Source organism: Astatotilapia calliptera, chromosome 9, assembly GCF_900246225.1.
Source record: "Astatotilapia calliptera chromosome 9, fAstCal1.2, whole genome shotgun sequence".
Taxonomy (NCBI): domain Eukaryota; kingdom Metazoa; phylum Chordata; class Actinopteri; order Cichliformes; family Cichlidae; genus Astatotilapia; species Astatotilapia calliptera.
This window is the reverse complement of record NC_039310.1, coordinates 1,624,070-1,647,140: the sequence shown is the minus strand read 5'-3', so window position 1 is coordinate 1,647,140 and position 23,071 is coordinate 1,624,070. Positions and strand designations below refer to the sequence as shown.

The 23,071-nt window shown below is 46.0% G+C and overlaps 1 protein-coding gene across 1 annotated transcript in view; it reads left to right on the top strand.

Moving 5' to 3' along the window:
• Positions 1-23,071, top strand: part of LOC113029372 (SCO-spondin-like) — a 61,696-nt gene that overhangs the window by 26,546 nt on the left and 12,079 nt on the right. The window contains exons 52-57 of the mRNA XM_026180212.1: positions 7,578-7,624; positions 9,612-9,776; positions 9,980-10,191; positions 11,094-11,189; positions 21,376-21,436; positions 22,013-22,143. Coding sequence (XP_026035997.1) covers positions 7,578-7,624; positions 9,612-9,776; positions 9,980-10,191; positions 11,094-11,189; positions 21,376-21,436; positions 22,013-22,143 — 712 coding nt within the window. The remainder of the gene's footprint in view (positions 1-7,577; positions 7,625-9,611; positions 9,777-9,979; positions 10,192-11,093; positions 11,190-21,375; positions 21,437-22,012; positions 22,144-23,071) is intronic.

Sequence of the window (23,071 nt, the reverse complement as noted above, 5' to 3'; positions counted from 1 at the left end):
GCAAGCCCTTACAGCTATAAGCCAGAGCTAAGGCCTCTACAATCCAATGAGCTAGCCTCTGGCGTGATACGGGCCTGCCCTTGTGAGGGGAGGCCCAGCTGATCCGACTTCCTGAATCCAGCTGTTCTGTCAACATAAGTCCCCAAGGCCCGGACAGGGCACAAAGTGTTCAGCCTCTGCTCCCTCTCTGAAGAGAATGGAGGGGGGTGAAAAGCCAGGAGCTCTACTGTAGAGCACCTGTATGACATTTCCAGCACTTTAGGCTCGGTTAGGCCTCAGGGGTGCTTTAGTGAGTCCGGGGCCAGCTGTAGACAAGAGGGGTGAATAGACAGAGCCCGTAATTCACTAACTCGCTTGGCTGTGGTTAGAGCCAACAGCAGAGTGGTTTTAAGAGAGAGAAACTTCAACCCCACTGCCCCAATAGGCTCAAAGGGGTGGTGGGAGAGGGCGTCTAAAACGACTGACAGATCCTATAAAGGGACCGGTGGTCTAGAAACTGGGAGCGTTCGACGCACCCCTCTCATGAAGCGACATACAAGGGGGTGCTGCCCGGCAGGTTTATCACCAAACCCCACGTGGCAGGCTGAAATAGCTGCTAAATAGACCTTTATAATGGAAAAGGCTTTCCTTTTGTCCAGCAAGTCTTGAAGAAAACACAACAGCTCCACCACTGAACACTGAAAAGGGATAATCTGCTTTTCATGGCACCACTCTTCAAAAACACACCATTTACTGCTGTAAATGGAACGAGTGGAGGAGACTCTGGCATTCTGAATGGTTGCAATAACCTTCGGAGGCATGCCTGCTGCCTTCAAATTCCACCTTTCACGGGCCAGGCCTAGAGAGCAACCTGGTCTGGATGGGGATGGTATATCTCCCCCTGCGCCTGAGACAGTAGGTCCCTGCGGATGGGGAGTGGCCATGGCTCGTCCACCAGAAGCTGGATGATTTCTGCTATCCAGTGTTTGGATGGCCACCGTGGAGCTATTAAAATCTGAGACAGCCCCTGATCCCTCACTCTGATCAGTGTTGGGGAGATCAGGCTGAGGGGAGGGAAAGCATACAGCAGAGTTTTTGGCCATGGATGGGCCAGCGCATCCACGCCCAGTGGCGCATGTGCGTCTGACAGGGAGAAAAACAGGGGGCACTGTGTGTTTTCTCGTGAGGCGAGGAGATCTACGGCAGCCCGGCCGTATCTCTGCCAAATCTGCTCCACCACCTTTGGGTGAAGCCTCCATTCTCCGAACAGTGGATTTCCTCTGGACAGGAGGTCCGCCCCCCTGTTCAGAATTCCTGGCACGTGAGTTGCCCGAAGGGAGAGGAGCCGAGTGCTGCTCCACATAATTATTTCCCTGGCTAACCTGTGTAGCTGCCGGGAACGGGTGCCGCCCTGGCGGTTGATATAAGCAACTACAGTGGAGTTGTCTGTTTTCACTAAAACATGTTGACCCCGGAGATACGGCAGAAAATGGAGCACCGCGTGGAGCTCCAGCACATTTATGTGATTCAGAGCGAGCCTCTGTGACCAAACACCATTCACTGCTCTGCCCATCATAGTCGCACCCCAACCTGACAGGGATGCATCTGTGGTCAGCGTCACCCTGGATGATACTGCCCCGAGAGGTACCGCCGCCGCGAGAGCTGTCGGGCTCCTCCAAGGCCGGAGAGCCGCGATACACGGCTGCATTATTTTTACACCACGATTGAGATGTCGGCGAGGGCACAGCTGCAGAGAAGCGACCCACCGCTGAAAATCTCTCATCATAAGCAGCCCCAAATGTACCACCGATATCACCGAGGCCATGAGGCCGAGGAGGCGGAGACAGAGTCGGAACCGCACGACTTTCCCAGCTGAAAACGGGAAAGACAGTGAGTGAAGGATGCGATCCTCCGCTCTGAAAGTGCGATAAGAGATGGAGTCTATTCTGAGCCCCAGATACTCTGTAAACTGTGCGGGTTCCAAGTGGCTCCTTTCCAGGTTGATTGTGAACCCAAGCTCCGTGAGGTGATTCACCACCACCTCGGAGTCTTTGATCGCCTGCTCTCGCGATCGTGAGCATATTAGATAATCGTCTATGTAAGAGAATATTCTGATGCCGCTGTTCCTTAACGGAGACAGCGCTGCCTCCACACGTTTGCTAAACACCCTTGGAGCTAAGGATAGCCCGAATGAGATAGTTTGAAACTCGTACGCTACGCTCTGATAAGCGAACGTGAGATATTTCCTGTGTGGAGGATAAATGGCGATGTGAAAATATGCGTCTGATAGGTCGATTGTAACAAACCAATCGCCTGTGTGAATTGAGCGACAAAGCGTCTTGTGTGTGAGCATTCTGAACGTGTACTTTCTCAAATGCTTGTTTAACACACGCAGATCCAGAATAGGACGGAGCGACGTTCCGTCCTTTTTCGGGATGAGGAAATAGCGGGAGTAAAAGCCCTGCTGAGCTTCTTCGCTCGGAACCGCTCCGACCGCCTGTTTGTGTAACAGGGAGGATATTTCCTCCTCCAGCACATTCGCTGAATCGCGACTGGCCACAGAAGCTAACACTCCACCGAATCTCGGGGGTTTTGCCGCAAACTGTAGTCTGTAACCATGGGAAATGGTTGACAAGACCCAGGGATGAACTGCGCATGCGCGCCACCGCTCCAGCCGCGCTGCGAGCGGGCCTCTGAAGACGCGGTAGCGTGACGTCACCCCTGTCTCCCGGAAGGAGTTGGGGCTCTCCCCCTCGGGAAGAGCGTGAGCTCCCCCCGCTGGGAACAAAGACAAATTGCAGTGATTTTCTTATGTTTTTATTTTGAAACTGGGGGGACATTCTGCCCTTGGCAAACTGCCTGGCTGCAGAAATGCACGTTTTATTTCTTTTGTTACCCCCAAACCACAGTGAAGTGTCTGGTGACTCTGGGCAGTGCTTGGTGACACAGACAGAGTGCTTAGAAGTGTTTTGTCACACTGCTCCATATGTCCACAAGTCTGTCCTCCCTGAACTGGAGGAGGAGACTGAGAGGGTGCTCCTGGTGAACTGGAAACTTCCGGAGACCCTGAACTTTGGAGTGATTTGGTTACCCCTTCTAACACCTTCCTTCTCTTTGGGGAAGAAAATAGGGGTGACACAGAATGCTGCAGGTGTGCTGCTAGGCTGACCGCTTCTTTTTCCCCTCCGGGGTCTGACGGCTTGTTCTTTGCAGCAACTGCTGCAAAGGAATGCTTGCCCCAAGGTCTTTGGTTCTCTACCTTGGCCTGGTGGGCACCCTGCTGGCCTCCTACTCCTCTCTGCATTCTGACCCCACTCTGTCTCCCTCTCACAGCTGCTGCTGTAGCTGCAAAGCCAGCTCTTGGCACCTGCTGGGGCTGAGAGTTAGGTTTTCTGGGTAAGCAGAGGTTGAATGCTTCTCCCTCCTGCTTTCTGCGGGTGCTTGTTTCTCTCATTCTCTCCAGGGCTGGGCCAAAGAGACCCTTGGTTGGGTCATAGGCTGCATCCATGACCTCAGCCTTCTGAGCATCACCCAGGCCTGACAGGTTTAGCCACAAGGCTCTCTCACCCGAGACTGCAAGGCCCATAACGCGGCCACACCCTTGGACTGCTCCCCTGGAGGAGCGAAGAATGAGATCATTAACCACGCAGATTTCATCCCAGAGGGCTGGGTTCTGGGAACCTGAGTCAAGCTGATGGCCCATGTCTTCCAGAATTTCTGCCTGATATGCTGATAGCAGTGTGACTGCATTAAGCGAGCATACTGACTGTGCAGCATATTTGTACGTCCTTTGATAAATAGATGCCGTGAGGTGATCTGTCTTGTTGGGCAAAGAAATGCTAGAAGAAGCTGAGATTGCCCTGCGGTTAGGGTGAAGGTGATACGCCACTGAAGGCTCCACTGCTGGGGGTTCGGTCAGCCCCAGTTCACCCATCCCCTGGATCTCAAGCTTAGAGCAGCCCTTGGTCGGAAGCTTGCTTTTAAAAGGGCTTGACCAATAGCGACTCATTTCTTTCATGCAGGCCGGGACTGCTGGCAGAAGCTGCTTCGATGGCGGCAAGGCTGGTGGGAGCCTCTTGCCGTCATACAGGTTGCATTCTGCCCCTTCGGCATCCTGGGCGGCTGGCCATGGGATGCCTAGCTTGGCAGCAGCCCATTTGCAGACCTCGTACAAATTGCTGTCCACCAGGGGTGCAACTTCAGCCCCACTCGGTGGCCTGGACTGCTGGGGAGGAAAGGTAGAGTCATCCTCCTGTTCCTCATCCATGTCCTCCAGGTCGAGGAGGTCGGAGTCGACATCGCCCTCCGCGTCTTCGCCACCCGGCTCGCCCACGTTTTGATCGAGGAGGTCCTCGAACGATGGGGGCATGAGCGGGGACTCTTCTTCCATCATGTCCGCCCAGCTTGTGGAGGCTCGCGGATGACGGATATCGCTCGTAGCAGTAGCCGCCGACAGGCAGGGGTCCTGACTGTTCGTTACTGCTACTCTCAGCCTCCTTTCCAGGACTTTCTCTGGCATCAAAGCACAGTGTGGGCATCCCTGAGGGTCCGCCAGTGAAGCCTGAGCATGCTTGGCACCCATACAGACGATGCACATTGGATGAGGGTCCCTGCCTGAGATGGTGGCACCGCATGATGCGGGGCACGGGCGGGATGCAGCCTCTTTCGCCGTAGACTTGGTTAGCGGAAAGGGGTGAGACTAGGCTACACCAGGCTCGTCTCGACACGTTAGCCCGTAAGTAGCTAGGACTGGCAGCGGGTGTTAAATCCGATCTAGCCGCGGCGGGAGTCAGCTCGTCGTGACAAGTTAGCTGCACTCCGCTAGTCAATATCGTTAGCGACTTAATGCTAACCGAACCCTAGGTCGACCAACAAGCTAATGCTAGTGAGACGCTAATGTGGTTCGTGGCCTGCTAACAAGTCAATGCTAGCCGGACACTGAACGAACAGCTCGCCGTAACGCGTTAGCCCGAGTCACACAACGTCGGCTACCTCGCTAACTAAAACCAGGAACCGCTGGGACAGCTCGCCTGACGCGGTTGCTGTTCCACAGTGCAACTCTAAGTACGCTTCTTTCGAAGGACTTACTCAGCACGATCCAAACGGCCACCGGAAAAACTGCGTTCGGCGACGTACTCCTACACGGGACGCCTGAGAACTGTTAAGCAGCTAATCAAGTTAGTTAGTAGTTAGTAGTTTCTCACGGGAAGAAAGCGAGAATGAGTTAGGAGGAGCTGGTCGGCCGTGTTAGTATGAGGGGGCGGAGCCCTGAGCACGACTCGACAGGTCTGTCATAGACAGACGTGGTGTCATTGGAGCTTCCGTAGTTGGTCACGCCGAGGCGATTCCCCATAGTGAAACACCGAGCGAAGTTAGAAAAAGAACAGAGGCTGTAGTAGCAGCTTTCATCTTCCTCTGTGCTTTGCCACAAGGTCCTGTATTGTACCGCTTTTTAATAAGTTAATGTTAAGCTTCTTATGTGTTCCAGCTCTAAACTGCTGTGGATGTGTAATTATTAGGGGTGCAACGATACACAAAATTCACGGTTCGGTTCGGTTCGATACTTTGGTGTCACGGTTCGATATTTTTTCGATACAAAAAAAAATGTTCATGCCTTTTTAATTTGTCATTTATTAAAATTATAAATATATATTTTAACACAAAAGTACAGTTTTTAAATTTAACCCTAACCCTTATGCGTGTTGTTTTTTAGCTCGTCATATTGCAGCCACAGAAATTCTTTTGTCCATGAAACCATAAAGCTGCACTTTCTTTTTGCCTTATAGTCTCATTTGTCATAACTTCTCCGTTTTGTGGTAAGCTTTTCTTTGGCTGTCACTTCTTCACCCTGACCTGTCTTATTTGGCTCAGCAGAACTAAAATATATATCTGTCTGTGAAGGTTCTCAATCATCCAGGTCATCGTAGTGAAATATATATCCTGCCGCACTCACATAAGCTCAGCGATTCTCTGCGCGATCAACCTCTCACATGTTTAAGCTGCGGGAGATTTCACTTGTCATGTTTGCATAGTAAGCTAACGATTAATAAGACGATGTCAGAGGAATTGGTGCACAAATTATCATCACTCACAGATCAGTGCTGTCGCTCTCTATACACAGTTCGCGCGATTGCAAAGTGAAAGCAAAAAACAAGCGCAAATTCAAACACGATTTCAATATGTCACATATTGACAGTGGCTCACCCAATGACATAATTACCCAGCTACATTTCTGAAAGAATGCAAAAGCATTGACATATATTTACAATAGCCCGACAGGCAGGGCAGAGATAGCCCCGGGACGTCGGGCTAGTGATATTGCGAGCCCTGTATCTGATTGAGGAATCACTCATCTTTGGAAAAGAGAGTTTATTACAGAGAAATGTCTCTTTCCAAAATAAAAGCTATACTATCCGCTTCTTCTGGGCTATATTCTCAGCAGCATATTAAACATATCAGGTCTCCATAAGGAGAATCCTGTGCTAACAGCTGTCTAAATGACTCGGCTAAAGTTTGTAGCATGCATGCTTGTTGTTTTTGTCTTTGCACTAGGATGATGTCGGTGTAAATGTGCAGTCATATTCGTTGTGTTCCCACTAGTGCTTTCAGGTTAATCTCGTTGAAATAACCTTAACGCCACAACACGGCAAATCTCCGTTAACGAGCTACCCTATACAGAGGGGCTAGACGGCCAACACGTTAACGAGCTAACTGCGCTAACACACTAGCTCCCACCCATGTAATTGAGCATTGCATGGCACATCCAACATACTGTTTTACTTTAGTCCATGACTCGCTTACCTTCAGGGTCATACGTCACATGAAAACCAAAATAATTCCAAACGCCAGATCTGAATGAGGGTGGGGAGGTCCACTTCTGTCTCGCTAGCTTGCCCTGCGCTCTTCCTTCTGACCATGCTGTCTGTGTTGAGTGCTCAGTGAATCTGCGTTCGACTACTCCGCCTAGGCTGCACTGTCGAGCCTAGGCGGAGTAGTCAAATGCAGATCCACTGAGCGCTCAACACAGACAGCATGGTCAGAAGGAAAGTTGATAAAATAAATTACAAATTTTGTATTGTTCTTTTTTTTTCTCCCCTTTGGTTTTCTTTCTTTCTCTCCCCCTCTTTCTTTCATTCTTTCCCCCTGTCCTATCCCACAGTCATGTCTGTCCCGTTTGCAACTGAAAATAAAATAAATTCATAATTATAATAAAGGTCAATCAAATGGACCAATATGATGATCCACTTAAAATAAATCCTCTTGGCATCTTTCTTGGCCTCAAGACAACAATTCTGATGGCTATAGATCCAAACGGGACACAAAAAAAAAAAAAAAAAAAAAAATTGAAAAAAATTGTATTGTTCGATACATATGCGTACCGAACCGAAAGCACTGTATCGAACGGTTCAATATCGATACGAATATCGTTGCACCCCTAGTAATTATATTAAAAAAGGATGAAATAGAAGATTATATGTATAATTCGTACCCTCACAGTGGTCTGGTAGGCAACTGTGTGTGGCTGGTTCAGCCTCGTGTTCACTTCGACTTTTCTTTCATCTAATTTTACTCACTTGACTTTTTTACGCTCCTTCCAGCTTGTGCCAAGGTGGGATGTTCAACTGCACCTCAGAGCCCTGTGAGGGTGAGTGATGCTTCATCACAGCTGCATTTCCTGAACCTTATAGGGCCTCTCTCTCTTTCAGCAATGAAAGCAACGGTCAGCAACAATAATCTTCGATTGAACTGGCAGGGTCATGATAAAAATGTCAACCTATCTATAGTTGGGACAGCTGCTGCTGCAACAGTTGGCTCAAATAACTGAGCTACAGTCTCGTCAATCAGAGTCCACACAGGCCATTACTGGGATTTTGTGTCATAAACGTACAATTTCATGATGTGAGCTTTGGTTTTGCTTCCAGAGCAGATCACAGTTTGAACTTGGCTTGTTTCTCCATCTCACCGTATCATTAATCCTAATGTGGAATAAAAGAGGATCTCATTTCAATCACAGTACTGCACATTTTAGTTGCAGTTTCTTCTCACACATCTGTCCAGACATTACTTTACTGGCCCTTGCGATACTTTCTTAAACTAGAGGTTAGAGAAGTATCTGTGAATATCTTCTTAGACAACAGTTGTGCTGTTGGTTGTAGGGAGTTCCTTTTTCACCATAGGTGTTATTTTGCTACATATAGAATATTGATCATGATAACAGCTTCACGCACAACTTCAGTTTGGGTGTTTAGGAAAACCAAAGTCTGGCAAGAACTGTGAGAAAAATGAGCACTAATGTTTGTAGGAGTGCTGTCGCACTTTATTAACAGTAATAAGAATATGTTGCCTGATTGGGCCCATGAAGAGCAAAAAGAAGCAGCTCATGTGATTGTTGGCCAACAAGTGCATGGAAAAATCATTACAAAAAGTATAATGTTATACTGTGAATAGAATATTACAGCTGTAATTTATCGGCTTGTAGAAAGTCAAACAGGACTCATCAACATTCTGAGGAAACCAGGTCAAGCTAGCACAGAAAGGTTTTACCGCACATGTCACATCAGTGCATGAAATACAAATGTCTGAAAGGTGCCGTACATTTGATTCAAAATTAGTAAGTTAGGCAGAAAGCAGCTTAGTGTTTTATGTTGTTTTCAGAGGTTTTGGCAGCGCTGCAGGAGAGGAGGTGGTGAGTGAAATGCTATCACGACCAATAAACAAATTTGAAAGTATGTAAGAATCAAACCCACCAGTACCCACCTACTGGACCTTTGGACACTTTTAAAAGCAAGAAATGAAACAGGTCTGTGCTGCTTTTCCCTCCCTACCAAACCACGATGAAGCATAAAGGAAACATAGGACACAACCTGATTGGGCGTTGTACTGTGTTGCTTAGTTCAGCATCACTTCCTGTCAGGTGCAGCTGTTGACAAATGGCTCCGTCAGCAGAAACTTTGATGTTTCCAGCAAATATTTCACTGTTTTATGCATTTTGGAAACGCAATAAAAACAAACAAATCTATGATGAAGTTTATTCAGATGAACTTTTATTTCAGTCTAAAAGATTTTAAATGCTTTTACTGACCTAATAGAACGTTTCCTGTAAATATGCACACACTTAGACTCTGATGGTTACAGCAGACACAACAAAAGCTGTGAAGGAGACATTTTACTATTATTTCTTTATCTTTTCATTAGTCTTTTATCCTTTATCTTCTTTCTCTCAACCCACCGGTCACAGCAGATGGCCTCGCCCCTCCCTGACCCTGGGTGTTCCGGAGGTTTCTTCCTGTTAAAAGGGAGTTTTTCCTTCCCACTGTCACCAAAGTGCTGCTCATAGGGGGTCATATGATTGTTGGGTTTTCTCTGTATGTATGATTGTAGGGTCACTTTACAGTATAAAGCTCCTGGAGGCGACTGCTGTTAGGCTACTAGTTGTTGTGGTTGTGGACATTTAGTCTGCAGTTACCGTTGTCTGAGTGCCCTCTCCATGATCACGTCCTCAGGAAATGTTTATAATTTCCTGGGTACATTGAAGTGGTCAGGTGACAGTTTCCTCCTGTTTCCTGCTGCAGATAAATGTACATTAAAACCAGTGCTAAGACTGAATGTCCCACCCTCTTATGTCCTTCTAGTGGACTGCCAGTGGTCCACATGGTCCCAGTGGAGCCCTTGTTCAGCCAGCTGTGGTGCAGGACAGCAGAGCTCCATCAGATTAGTTCTGGAGCCCAACCAGTATGGAGGGGCGCCGTGTGAAGGCCCTAACCTCCGCACAACAACCTGCATCGCCCCTGACTGTGGTGAGTGAGAGGAAGGGAGACAGTTGATCTTTTACTGATGATGCATGATCGAGTAAACTCGTCATTATCACTGCATCCTTTAAACACTTACCCCTCTTTGGATCCCCATTGTTCCTTTCTCCTTCCTGATTCATCATTAAATGCTTTCCACTCCACCCTATCATCTTCCCATCGTATCATCCATCTTCTCTCCTCTCCTCCAGCGTGTCCTGATGGGGAGCAGTGGAGGAGGACGACATCAGAGGGGATCCTGCTGTGTGAGAGGAGCTGCCAGGACATTTATTCCTCCTCTCCTGTCAACTGCAGCCACTCTGCTGAAAGCTGCGTGTGTCAGGAGGGGCTTTACCGAAACCCAGAGGGCGCGTGCGTCATCCCTGCCCTCTGCCCTTGCCATGACCGGGGCGTCCTGCGGGAGGTACGTCAGCGCGTGCGCACGAAAAGGAAAGTGACATCTGCTGCCCAGCAAACTTGGCATCTTGTAGCCATTGTTCCCGCCTCCGTACCGTTGGTGTAGTGTTTACATGCCATCCCATTCAATCCCATTGTGTTATTTACTCATAAAGAAGGGCCTATTAGAAGATGAGTGACAAGCTTAACAGGACACATTAAGCCACTGTGCCCCTTCAGCCCTCAGCCCTCATCAATTATGTAGGAAGTGCTGTTAAAGCCAGCGCTCGGACGGCAACTGGGCAAGCCTGCCAGGAATTATTTATGAAGGAGTGGGTATTAGAGGATTATAACAATTAATCTTACCCTGACAAGAGGTCAGGGCTGCTCTTCTTTCTTTCTGAGGTCTTTCTCTTTCATTTTCTCTGTCTCGCCTTCTCCTCACACAGTTTTTCATTTTCTCCTTGCATCCTCCTCTTTCTTTCTCTCCTTCTGTCCGCCCCAGCTTTTCCGTTATTCTCCCGTCTCGTTCCGTCTGCCTGCCTACTCTGTCTCTCTCTTTCTGTCAGCTACTTGAGTCATGTCCATATAAAGACCCTCTGTGGTTTTCTAATCAGCCACCCCATGACTCTACCAAATGGCTCCGTGTGAGCTGCAAAGCCACTTTATTCCTATATGCAACACATACACGTGAGGCATGTCTGTATAATGCACTGTTATAATTATAGCATCGCTGTGTGCCACAATCAGCTCAAATCCACAACAGTTTGGGTGGATTCGCTGAAGAAATTGCTCCAGTTGCACTTTCATCAAACCTGCACTCATGCCAGTGTGCATGCAGGGTAATGGGCTGTTGAGGCATCAACCCAATTACAGCGTCTGGTGTATAAATATGGATATTGCGTGTGTGTGTGTGTGCGTGTGAGCCAGGCTGGATCAGAGTGGGAGGAGGACTGTCTGTCATGCAGCTGTGTGAACGGGAGGAAACTGTGCCGGCTGAGGTGCCCTCCACTGTACTGTGATGAGGTGAGACACTGACACTTACACTCTGAAACAACATGGGTTTGATGATTCACTTTACTTTATGCACACACAGATACAGACTGTTTAATCAGAGATGTCAGGGGATGCTGATGTGGTCAGTTAAGTAGCAGAAATTAACAACAGCTGCATTAGAAAAGCAACAGTGAGATTGCCCCAAACAGGAGGCTTTGCAGGTGGAGGCCACTCACATGTTTTACCTTCTTTTTTTTCTGACTGTTTTTTCACTAGTTTTGTGCTCAGCTAGGGTCAGTGTCACTGCTGGTAGCATGAGGGAAACCTGGACCCTACAGAGGTTGCACAGGTAGTCCAACTCAACCAGGGTTAACCCATCAGCAGGAATCTGCTCATGTAAAGAGGAACATGATGAGCAGCCAGAGCTACAAAATGACCTCCAGCAGGTCACCGTCTCTGACCATACAATTAAAAACAGACTTCATGAGGGTGACCTGACTTCACAGGCCACGTGAAAGGGTCTGGAGAAGCTGCCTGCAACTGGACGTTAGTTTGGAGCGGAGGCATATTGCTGGAGGGGCACACAGAGCTCCACAGGCTAGGCAACAGTACTCTGACTGACATTATGGACCCATTACCTAGATAGCAAACTTGGTACGGCCCTGATCTGGCCCACACAGTGTGCTTACACATGGGCCACATACTGCAAAGAATGACGGCCCTTTGGTGGCCCAGATTAGGTTGGCCAGATGTGGCCCACACATGGGCCAGCACAAGGCCAGTTGCAGACACACTGCTGGCCCAGAACCGTCTCAGCTCTGGCCCCAGATGTCAGCCTAATGTGTACCTTAATCAAGCCATGTAATAACAACATGTGCTGGAACATAATAGTGCAAAAGTAACATGACGAAACTCTGTTCAGACAGTGAATGCACTGATTCATATATAGCGCTTTTCTACTCTTGCGGATTACTCAAAGTGCTCTCTACAACAAGCCACATTCACCCAAGCAGTATAGTATTGCAACATGGCATTTGGGTCTTCTAACTAAAATAGGAAAATAGGAACATAAACAGTGCCATCTACACCAGGCCTGGCCCACATCTGGATGACATACCACTTACCATGCCAGAAGTCAGCCAGCAGTGTCGGCTTGACACCAGATTCGTGTCGGACCTGTCTGCTATGTGGGAATGACACCCTACGCCAGTGCAGTGGATCCTGGGTTCTTCCTGGTGGTCCTGGTGAGATGTATGGGGGCATTTCCTAAAACATGAAGCAATTGATACCCTTGAATGGCCGCATGCTTACCTGACCTTCACTCCAGTAGGACACCTCAGACTGAGCTCGTGGCCTGGTCCAGATCTGCGAGGATATCTCCTAAGCGTTGTCAGGTGTTGTCAGGCATGCATGTAAGCTTGTGTGGGCCATAGAAACTACAGAGCACCATTTTCTGTTATGTCAATGAAATTTCATTAAAATTCATATTCAGGGTTTTTGTAATGTAGCCCTCTGTAGACTGATACTCAATTCCCACAAATGCGTGAAATCTTTGCATTTCTAACAGATTAGCGGGTTCATGTCAGTGCTGACGTCCAGCTTTTTCGAGTTCTGATGTGTCTTAAAGTTTTGAAGGTGTTCTAAGGTGTTTGACAGAAACATTGGTCCCCAGAAATAACATGCACATGAGGAGGAACCATTTTCTACACAGTAGCTGCTGACAACCTAAAACGTGCATTTGCAGTCCCGGTGCAAACACTGCTAATCTGAGAGGAAGATTGACGTACAGAGGCATAATTAGTCTCTCAGACGAACACATCAGTGCAGTCAACTGCCACAGCTACCCGGGGTGCTACAATTCACCTAACATCTCTGGAGGTTGCAAACATCTAAATTAGTCTGAATGAGGCACAAAATGCTCTGCCGCTGAAGAATGTGTGGGATGTTGGCTGAAACAGATCAATACCTGACTCTCCAGTCCTCCCACGAGCCTGCCCTTTTGTCTTCACCATAGCCTTCTACCTCCAGTGAGACACTGGCTACTTATTTAAGCGTAATATAGTTTTGTTGATTTGTACTCTGTGTCTTCACTAACTAGCTGAACCAGATTAGCTCTAATCTTGTATAAATGGAAGACCAAAAAGTTTTCAGCTTCTTGATTATTTAGTTTCAGATTATTTCAGGTTAATATTGTCTTATATTAGATGATGAAAAAGAATTGATTGATACATTGAAGGACTTAAAATTTCTGGCAATTGTAATGGACAAATGATTTAGAGTTGTTAATCCTGTTTGAGGTTGTTTTGGTTTTTAGGGTGGGTGGGTTATGCACTCTGATGGTGATAGGTCAGAGCACATATGGGAAATATGGGAAAAACAATCTCAGGCAGGAAAAAGGAGTCGATGAAATGTGCTAGTCCCTGCATACAGGTGTGCAGAGCTACCTCATCTTTAGCAGTTTATTATACGCGTTTGATGTCCTGTTTCTGACTTCATGTAAACTGGAGTTTAGATTACACTTTGGATAACTTAATAACATTATGCATCAAACAGATTTCCCCTGCTTTAGGTAACTGTATGGCTGTGCTGCTAATGGTCTGACTCCCAGTGTTAGTCACACACAGCATTCATGCTGTACACCCCAGAGCAGATGAATTATATAAAATTGTATCAAATATTAATTCATGTTTGTATTCCTGAGGCAGGTGGAACTTTTGGTATCACGTGGAGGTGGATTCAGTGCCTCCCTGTAACATTGGTCTGTGGAGGCATCGCATCACGTTCTTTTTCTTGTAAACTTAATTTTTCATTGTTTCTTCTCGCTAATTTTCACCCTTTCTTCTTATTTAGTTCATTCTTGTCAGCGTGTTTGTGTCATTGTAAAAATGTGAACGTGTCCAGAAGCCCCCACGCTGGTCGTGTCTGCCGGGATGAATTAGAGAGCACAAAGGAAAAGATAAAAGTAGGGAAAATAATATATGGATGGAATTCTGCATGATAATAAAAATATCCCTTAGTGAAGAAAAGAAGTCAGGCTTTGTGCAAAGTGCAGATAAAGACACAGCAGCAAAACGGTCCAAGCAGACGGTCTCTTACATCTTGTGGAAGGATTTCTGTTCCAACGCAGCCGGAGAAGGTGTCAGCTTCTAAAACTGCAGGGCGAGAGACATTTCCGGTTCAGTAATATTACTTTTGTCTGTGTTGCCCCCCTGGTGTGACAGGTGCCTGGGAGGGGTGCGATCCTAGATCCTGCAGCTGTGTATTGAAATAAAGAGGCACAGATCATGAACTTGTTTACGTTTCAACTGCAGGATTTATTCTGCTCATCAACAGGGGAACAAATCATTAATCGCCTCTCATAAGACCCAGCAATTCTTTGTAACGTGTGGCATAACAGCTGTCAGCGCATTGTCAAAAGTACAGGAATAACCTTGCCGAGTATACATTAACCATCATAAATATAGATAACATTGGCTCGCAGTGACCAGGTTGCCTCAGCCTTTGTTCCGGTTACACATACATATCACTGCATCAAGAAATACAATGTACTGTAACTCACAGTATAACCATTCGTATACAGCACATGAGCAGCTATGCAAGCATTAATTACAGCCTTTGCATCCTGTCTTACTTCAACAAGACATATAGAGAACACACAACTGAGAACGTGCCTTAGCATCGCTACGGTACTTGAGGCTCACTTCCCCCGCTAGCCAGTCCATTAGCCTAGCACGATCACGTTCACATCACGATCTCATTCAAAACACAATACTTAAACAGTACTTAACTTATAACGGTATACTTTCATTCACGAGTTCACAACAGTCTTATTGCTTCTACTGTGTTACCTATTAGTCATTTTGAGGACTAGTAACCCACCTGTGTATTGAAATAAAGAGGCACAGATCATGAACTTGTTTACGTTTCAACTGCAGGATTTATTCTGCAGATTTGCCTCCCAGGGGGGTTTACGCTCCTCCTGGCCGCTATGCGCCACCTAGTGGTATTTTTTAAGTAATGCCATGGAAGATGTAAAGTGTAATTAGAAAATACTGATTTAACACTGAACGATATAACAAAGACCAAAATATAACTGGGGTGTTCCCTTTATTTCCTTGTATGAAGACATAAACTGAACTAACATCCCCATAAGTCTTTTTATCTCTTAATTTTTTAACTATTAGTGTAATCCAGATTTACCAGCCACACATTTCAACTTAACACATATGTTAACCTTTTACACTTGCTTCTGCTTCTGACCTGATTGGATTGATGAGTCATTATCCTATCAGGGAATGACCGAACATTCCCAAATTACAACCTGCCTGAGTTCTGTATTGTTCAGAAAGCTGAAAGTATGATGGTGCTCCTTCAATAACGCCACATCTGTCACACATCAAAGCAAGAAAAGAACTGAACATCACACGTTTCTACCTCTCTCTGTTTAAAGTGTTTTTTCCCACTGCTTTTCATTCCTGAGGTTTATGGGTGGTGTTCTGCCAACTGCTGCTCTTCATTGCACACCTCAGTCTGCCTCAGTCTACACACCTACTAACTACTAAGACAGTTTGGCATCTTCGCATAGATAGGTTTTTGTGTTAACTTGCATAACATTGTGCTAACATTTGCTAACTCTAAAAGCAACCATGGAAAGTGTCGTTAGTTTTGCAGAAGTTTATTCGAAATTATAAACAAATATAATGTGGTCATAAAGTGTGGGTGTGTGGCAGACTGTAGGCTCAGACAGCACTAAACTCAAAATCTCAGCTTTATTAACACTGATAAAATCAAACAGTGGCTGGGAACTGACAAAGGTGACTGATGGGGATATTAAGGGACACGGAGACACATGGACACACAGCTCAACAAAATCATAACTAACCAGACAGAGGAAGCAAAACTGAACATGTCACATGAGACTGGAGACTATCAAAATAAAACAGGAAGTGACACTGAGACTTAGACATGTGAACTTGACACTGCAACTGGGGATAAATGGACGAAGAGACGGATGAAACATGAGATGATGAACATGAGAGCAGGAAGGACGAAGGCACAGGGACAGGACTACAAAGGTAATCACAGAGAATGAATACAGAGACACTGAGACAGACATGGGGACACGACTGGGGAGGTAAACAAACACAGATGCTGATGACAGGACACTGAGACAGACTGGACACGAAGGGGAACAAACATAAACAACCGCAAATCAAGATACCAACTCAGGTGCACCAGAGAACATCCACGCATCCATCCATCCATGCATCCATCCATCCATTCATCCATCCATCCATCCATCCATCCATCCATCCATCCATCCATGCATCCATCCATCCATCCATCCATCCATCCATTTATCCATCTATCCATCCATTCATCCATCCATCCATCCATCCATCCATCCATCCATCCATGCATCCATCCATCCACGCATCCATCCATCCATGCATCCATCCATCCATTCATCCATCCATCCATCCATCCATCCATCCATCCATCCATCCATCCATGCATCCATCCATCCATCCATCCATCCATGCATCCATCCATCCATCCATCCATCCATCCATCCATCCATCCATCCATCCATCCATCCATCCATCCATCCATCCATCCATCCATCCATCCATCCATCCATCCATCCATCCATCCATCCATCCATCCATCCATCCATCCATCCATCCATCCATCCATCCATCCATCCATCCATTTATCCATCTATCCATCCATTCATCCATCCATCCATCCATCCATCCATCCATCCATCCATCCATGCATCCATCCATCCACGCATCCATCCATCCATTCATCCATCCATCCATCCATCCATCCATCCATCCATCCATCCATCCATCCATCCATCCATCCATCCATCCATCCATCCATCCATCCATCCATCCATCCATCCATCCATCCATCCATCCATCCATCCATCCATCCATTCATGCATCTATCCATCCATCCAGGGCCGGCCCGTGGCATAGGCCGTATAGGCAAATGCTAAGGGCGCCGTCCATCAGGGGGCGCCACGCCAGTGCCACAAATGTTGAAAAAAAAAAAAATTGGTACTATTACTTCTAAATACCAAAAATAATCCGACGTTAATTAAAATGCAAAGTAAAGCTTATTTAATAGAAATATTATTTGGTACAACATTACGCCCCCCCCCCCTCCCCGCACGGTGCGCCCCCTCCCTTCCCGTATCATGGTTCCTTTTGGACGTCACCACATCAAAAAATCAACACAAGATGTCAAAACGGCCAAAACTGTCAGGTGCCCAGGGAAGAAAAAAGAGAAAAGAAGGGGAGGAGAAACGAGAAAAAGTCAGAGGTAGGTAACGTTAGCCTACATGAAATTATTTGTCTGAATGTGATAGTAACCTAAATTTTTAGCATTAAGCTAATGTTACATGATTCGCTAATTGCTAATCAATAAATAGCTAGTTAACTGTTTTAACGTCAGTTAATATTGTGGAGGAGGCTAAATTGTTATGGAAAATAATAATGTAACGTTAGGTAATTACAGTACTCCCACCTTTCCCACCATTCCTCATTTGTATTCATCTTTTAAGCAGGTGTTTTTTGTTTACATTGTTATTGCCTTCTGGTTAGCTAACGTTTACCCTGCAGGTAATAGTCACTTTTCCACCCCTGTATATATTATAGTTGTAAGCCTAGTTGTTAAAGCGCACATCATTAATGTTAATTAAGCAATATCACATGAGAGGGAATGCTGTTTTTTAATATGAGCACTGCTGTGATTCGGTCAAAGATAATCATAACATAACATTCTCATATGATATTATACTGTTACTTTGCATTCTGCTATTCAGCATTTCACTGTAATGATGACAATAAATTGAATCTAATCTAATTTGCATATCAGTTAACATCATACATATATCTCTTTGGTTTTTCATTTATATTATATCATTTCATTTTATTCCTGGAATCATATGTTTTTATTATTAGACTTTAATACTCAGTGGTGTCACATACTCCTCTCTTCAGATGCACTGTTGAAGTTTCTAAATCCCACCCCTGGGCCATCTACCACATCTACCGCTGCTGCCTCCACTTCAGCAGCACAACCCACCAGTGATGCAGCTTTAGCAGCACAACCCAGCCATGATGCAGCAGCATCAAGCGGTCTTCCTGTTGCCTCCACCTCAGCAGCACAACCCACCAGTTTTGCAGCAGCATCAAGCAGTGTTATTGTATTTCATATATTCATTTTTTATTTTTTGTATTCATTTATTTATTCATATATTTTTTTATCTTGTTAATTATTCTGATTGTGAATTTGCTTTCTTTAAGTAAAAAAAAAGGTCAAAGACAAAGCTATTCGGTTTCTTGTGAGTACATACACTACACTGCCGATGTAGGGGGGCACCACCTAAAATCTTGCCTAGGGCGCCAGATTGGTTAGGGCCGGGCCTGCATCCATCCATCCATCTTCTTCCGCTTATCTGGGGCCGGGTCGTGGGGGCAGCAGCCTAAGCAGAGAAGTCCACACCTCCCCCTCCCCAGCCACCTCTTCCCGCTTGTTGGGGAACACCAAGGCGTTCCCAGGCCAGCCGAGAGATATAATCTCTCCAGCGTGTCCTGGGTCTGTCCCGGAGCCTCCTCCCGGTAGGACATGCCTGGAAAACCTCACCCACGAGGCACCCAGGAGGCATCCTTGTCAGATGCCCAACTCACCTCAGCTGGCTCCTTTCAATGTGGAGGAGCAGCGGCTCTACTCTGAGCCCCTCCCGGATGGCTGAACTCCTCACCCGAGAATACAGAACTCATTTATGAATATTTCATAAATGTGAAAGAATGAGCAGAGAGTCCAAAGCCAACTCAAAATCAAAAATACTTAATAATAAAGGTTAATGTACAGTGTAGTAGCATATTATCAAACAGTATTGAAATAAGAGCGGAGCTACTGGACAGATCTCCATCCCAGTCCAGGCCAGTGTGTTTTTCACTGACCACCTGCAAACATGAAGATAATGATCGTAAAAGAAATTATCATAAGAGAAGATATTCTGTGTGTAATTTGGGCTGAACAGACACTTTAAATCGTCTCACCACTGTGGAGAAGTTCAGATGAGCTGCAGTAGGAAAGTTAGCTGTCTCATCCTTGACACACTGCGCTGAATTATATCTTTAGCACAGCAGCGCAGTGTAAAGGCCAGTGTAAAAATAAATTCAGCTGACAACCACAACCTGAAGAGAGAGGCTGATTGCACAGCAAGCTCCACAAAGTCCACGGTCCTCCCAGTGCTCCACCTGTGGTGCAGCAGTTCTTTAGTGTAGTGCACTCTGTCTCTGGAGGGGCTCGGTTGTGTAACTGCTGACCACGTGATGGCTCAGTGAAAGCGCTCCTTATCCAAAACAATATGGAAAGGTCGTTTAATGCCCTGCGTTCCCTCTGCTGGCAGGCTGACAGTGGGTGACTGTCGGTGTGCTTTGCTGTTTACGAGCTTACAGTTAAACATGTCACTGTTTAAAATTGAAATCTGCACGTGGCTCTGCTGGGAGCGCATCTATCTTTTTAAGGCAATGTATTGAGGGCTTTGTTATAATGTCAAAGCTGTTAGGATGCCTTCCTCTCAAACGCTGATCGTTTACACCAATTAAAGGCGCTACGATTCCCCCAACAGCCTGTAAACAACACGCTTTGATGCTCGGATCATTTTCCCTGAAATAAACAGGAATACCCATTCCTACCTGTTTCCATCCCCTGTGACACACACACGCACACACACAACTTACAATAGTCGTCTTCATGACCTCTCACCCTTTTAAGTGAGTAGGCTCCTTCATCCCTGGGGGAGCCCTGAGGGAAGGCTGGCAGCAGTGCCGAGTGGAAGGAACACTCCTTGAGGTGAACAGTCAAGAGGTGTGTGTGTGTGTGTGTCGCACTAGAGTGATGCTATAGATGGATCTGTGTGTGACTCTGCATGCTAACAGCAGCTATTCTCAGGCAGGGACATCACAGGACACCTTGCTTTTCTCTGTTCTGGGTTTCTCTTTATTCCCTCTGTGTCCTGTGTGTCCTTACGTCACAGTTTCTTTCATGTGCTATTTTTGGTCTTCATGTGTCATTTTCTTATTCCTGTCCCTTTTCCATTCTGCCTGCCTGGCTCTATGTCATTTTCTGCCTCCTCATCCGTCTCTCTGCATCACTCGTTTGGTAAAAAGACCCTCCCAGTGGGTTCATGTAATTACACCTTGAGTTTCATCTCTTCACAGTTTTTATGTAGGGCAGAACTATCTCTAGATAAACTGTAAAATGTTCCATGTGGTATATATGTTTATTTTTGTGACGTTAGACATTTAAACACGAGTCTACAAAGACAAACTCACTTTTGGAACCAGCCTCAAGTGGCCATGAAACTCTTGGTACTTGTTTGTCGTTTGAATTTCACTTTGTGCTGTGTGAGAACCACAGACTGCATACAAAGAACGGACACATTCAAACTCATGCCACTGGTTTCTGTGTTTTGAAGCCTGATGTTGGTTTGAGGGCCCAGTTATAGTAATGATGAGTTATTGGTGCTCGTGCTCAAAAACATTAATGAACGTTTTGAAAACACATCAGATCTCAATGGGGGGAAAAATCATGCTGGGTTTCTATACTGGTATGGAGTGGACAACTTATTAGGAGCAACAGGGCATCACACTGGGTGATTGTTTGGCCCACACATATTTGCATGCATTCTCCGGGATGGTGTCCTGGGGGGTCTCCTCCCAGATCGGCACCAGACCATCACTGACGCACCACCAAACCAGTAGGTAGGTCGGGTGAAGGTCGAGAACCTTCTCCAGACCCTTTCAGGACTGTTACATGTGCTCTGGGTGAAGCTACTCTCATGTTTGCAGGAGTTACATTATCTCAGACTCAGACTTTGAATTAGTTGTTTCTCACATAATTCAATTAAGCTGGGCCTGCCCTTAACCTTAAACGGTTATTAGACAGCTATTATGAAAGCATTATGAATGTGAAGATACCAGAAGATGTAAATTAAGAGTCACCCTTCACTTTCATATGGGGTTGATGCTCAGTTAGCTTGTGCTAATGTTTTTCTGGATATGCACATGCATATGTGTACTCGCACTTTTGATGAAATGCCTGCTCTAACTTGCCAATGAAACACTCTTAGACATGACAAATATAAGCCGTCCATAAATGTTGCATGATTCTGTTTGCATGATTCTCTCAGGGGGAGGTGAAGGTGGAAGAACCAGGCAGCTGCTGCCCCGTGTGTAGAAAGCAGTTTCCAGGTTGGTACTGCATACACATGGCACAAAAACGCGTCCCAAATACCATCAGTCAACATTCTTGGACCTTACTCCCAAACTTCTGACCATCAGATTCCATAATATTAGTCATTTAAAACTATCAGCGGATCCACAGAGTAAGGCTTTCCCACGTATGATAATGCGAAACAAAAGGAGCGATTAAAACGCTGCTTTTTGCAAAACAATCTATTCCTGAGCAAGTCATTCGTTCCAGTATCATGGCTTCCAGACCACTTAAATGGATTTGAATGTTCTTCAGTTCAGTTTAGAGGAGGCTACAAGGGAAGTGCCTCAGCCCCCAATTAGTGGGAGATTACATTACTTAACCTACACTGGGGCTTTAATCTCTGTCCCAGTGGAGGAAATTTCACGGCAATGTCACCCTGCCTTCTGCAATGAGCTTTCAGCTCTGTCTCCTCCTTTTTGTCATTTTTTGCCGTTATTTCATGCAAATGCAAAGACAATATCGTCTATAAAGTAGTGCTTCTGGTTTATTATATTCTCCCCTCCTTTGCTCTGTCCTAAGTGTATCTCTTTTCCTCTCTGCGTTTGCACAAGGTGAGCCTGTGCAAGAGTGTCATCGCTATGTGCAGGTCCGCAACATCACCAAGGGAGACTGTCGACTTGACAATGTGGAGGTCAGCTTCTGCAGGGGACGCTGCCTGTCCAGGACTGATGTCATCCTGGAGGTACAGCCACACACATGCACGCACACACGGGATGTTACTCTCTGAACACCTGCAGACAATTTTGAGAAGTAGTAACTGGTAGCATACTAAGACAAAAGGGACTAACACTCAAAAGGTCTTTTGTAAAAAGGCTTTTCGGTGATTTATTTTGCAAATTGTAAAACATGGCATGTGCACTCATTCGTGTTGAGTCATTATCATCAAGTCATCAAAGATGCCATTTTAAACCATTCTAAGTGAATGGAGTTTTCAGCCGGGCAGAGGTGACACCCAAACTTCACGGCGTCTTTAGTGTTTAGTCCTGGTGTCTCTCTCACTCTCCTGCAGACTTCCAAACTCCTTTTTTCCCTTCTTGGTACAATATCTTCGCCGTCTTGTGACTTCTTTATATCCTCACACACAAATCTCACTGTTTTTCTGACACTGCTGGACTCCAAAGCCTCAGACATGGAGTTTCTACCACATTCAGCCCAATTGCCACCCGATTTGATTTCAGCAGGTTTTGTTTCACTGACTCCTGAAACAGCTGAAAAAGCTGAAACACCTGAAACAGCTGAAGCACCTGAAACAGCTGAAACAGCTGAAACACCTGAAACAGCTGAAACACCTGAAACAGCTGAAACAGCTGAAACACCTGAAAAAGCTGAAACACCTGAAACACCTCAAACAACTGAAACAGCCGAAACAGCTGAAACAGCTGAAACAGCTGAAACACCTGAAACAGCTGAAACAGGTGAAACACCTGAAACAGGTGAAACACCTGAAACAGCTGAAACAGCTGAAACAGGTGAAACACCTGAAATAGGTGAAACACCTGAAACAGCTGAAACAGCTGAAACACCTGAAACAGCTGAAACAGCTGAAACACCTGAAACACATGAAACAGCTGAAACACCTGAAAAAGCTGAAACACCTGAAACAGCTGAAA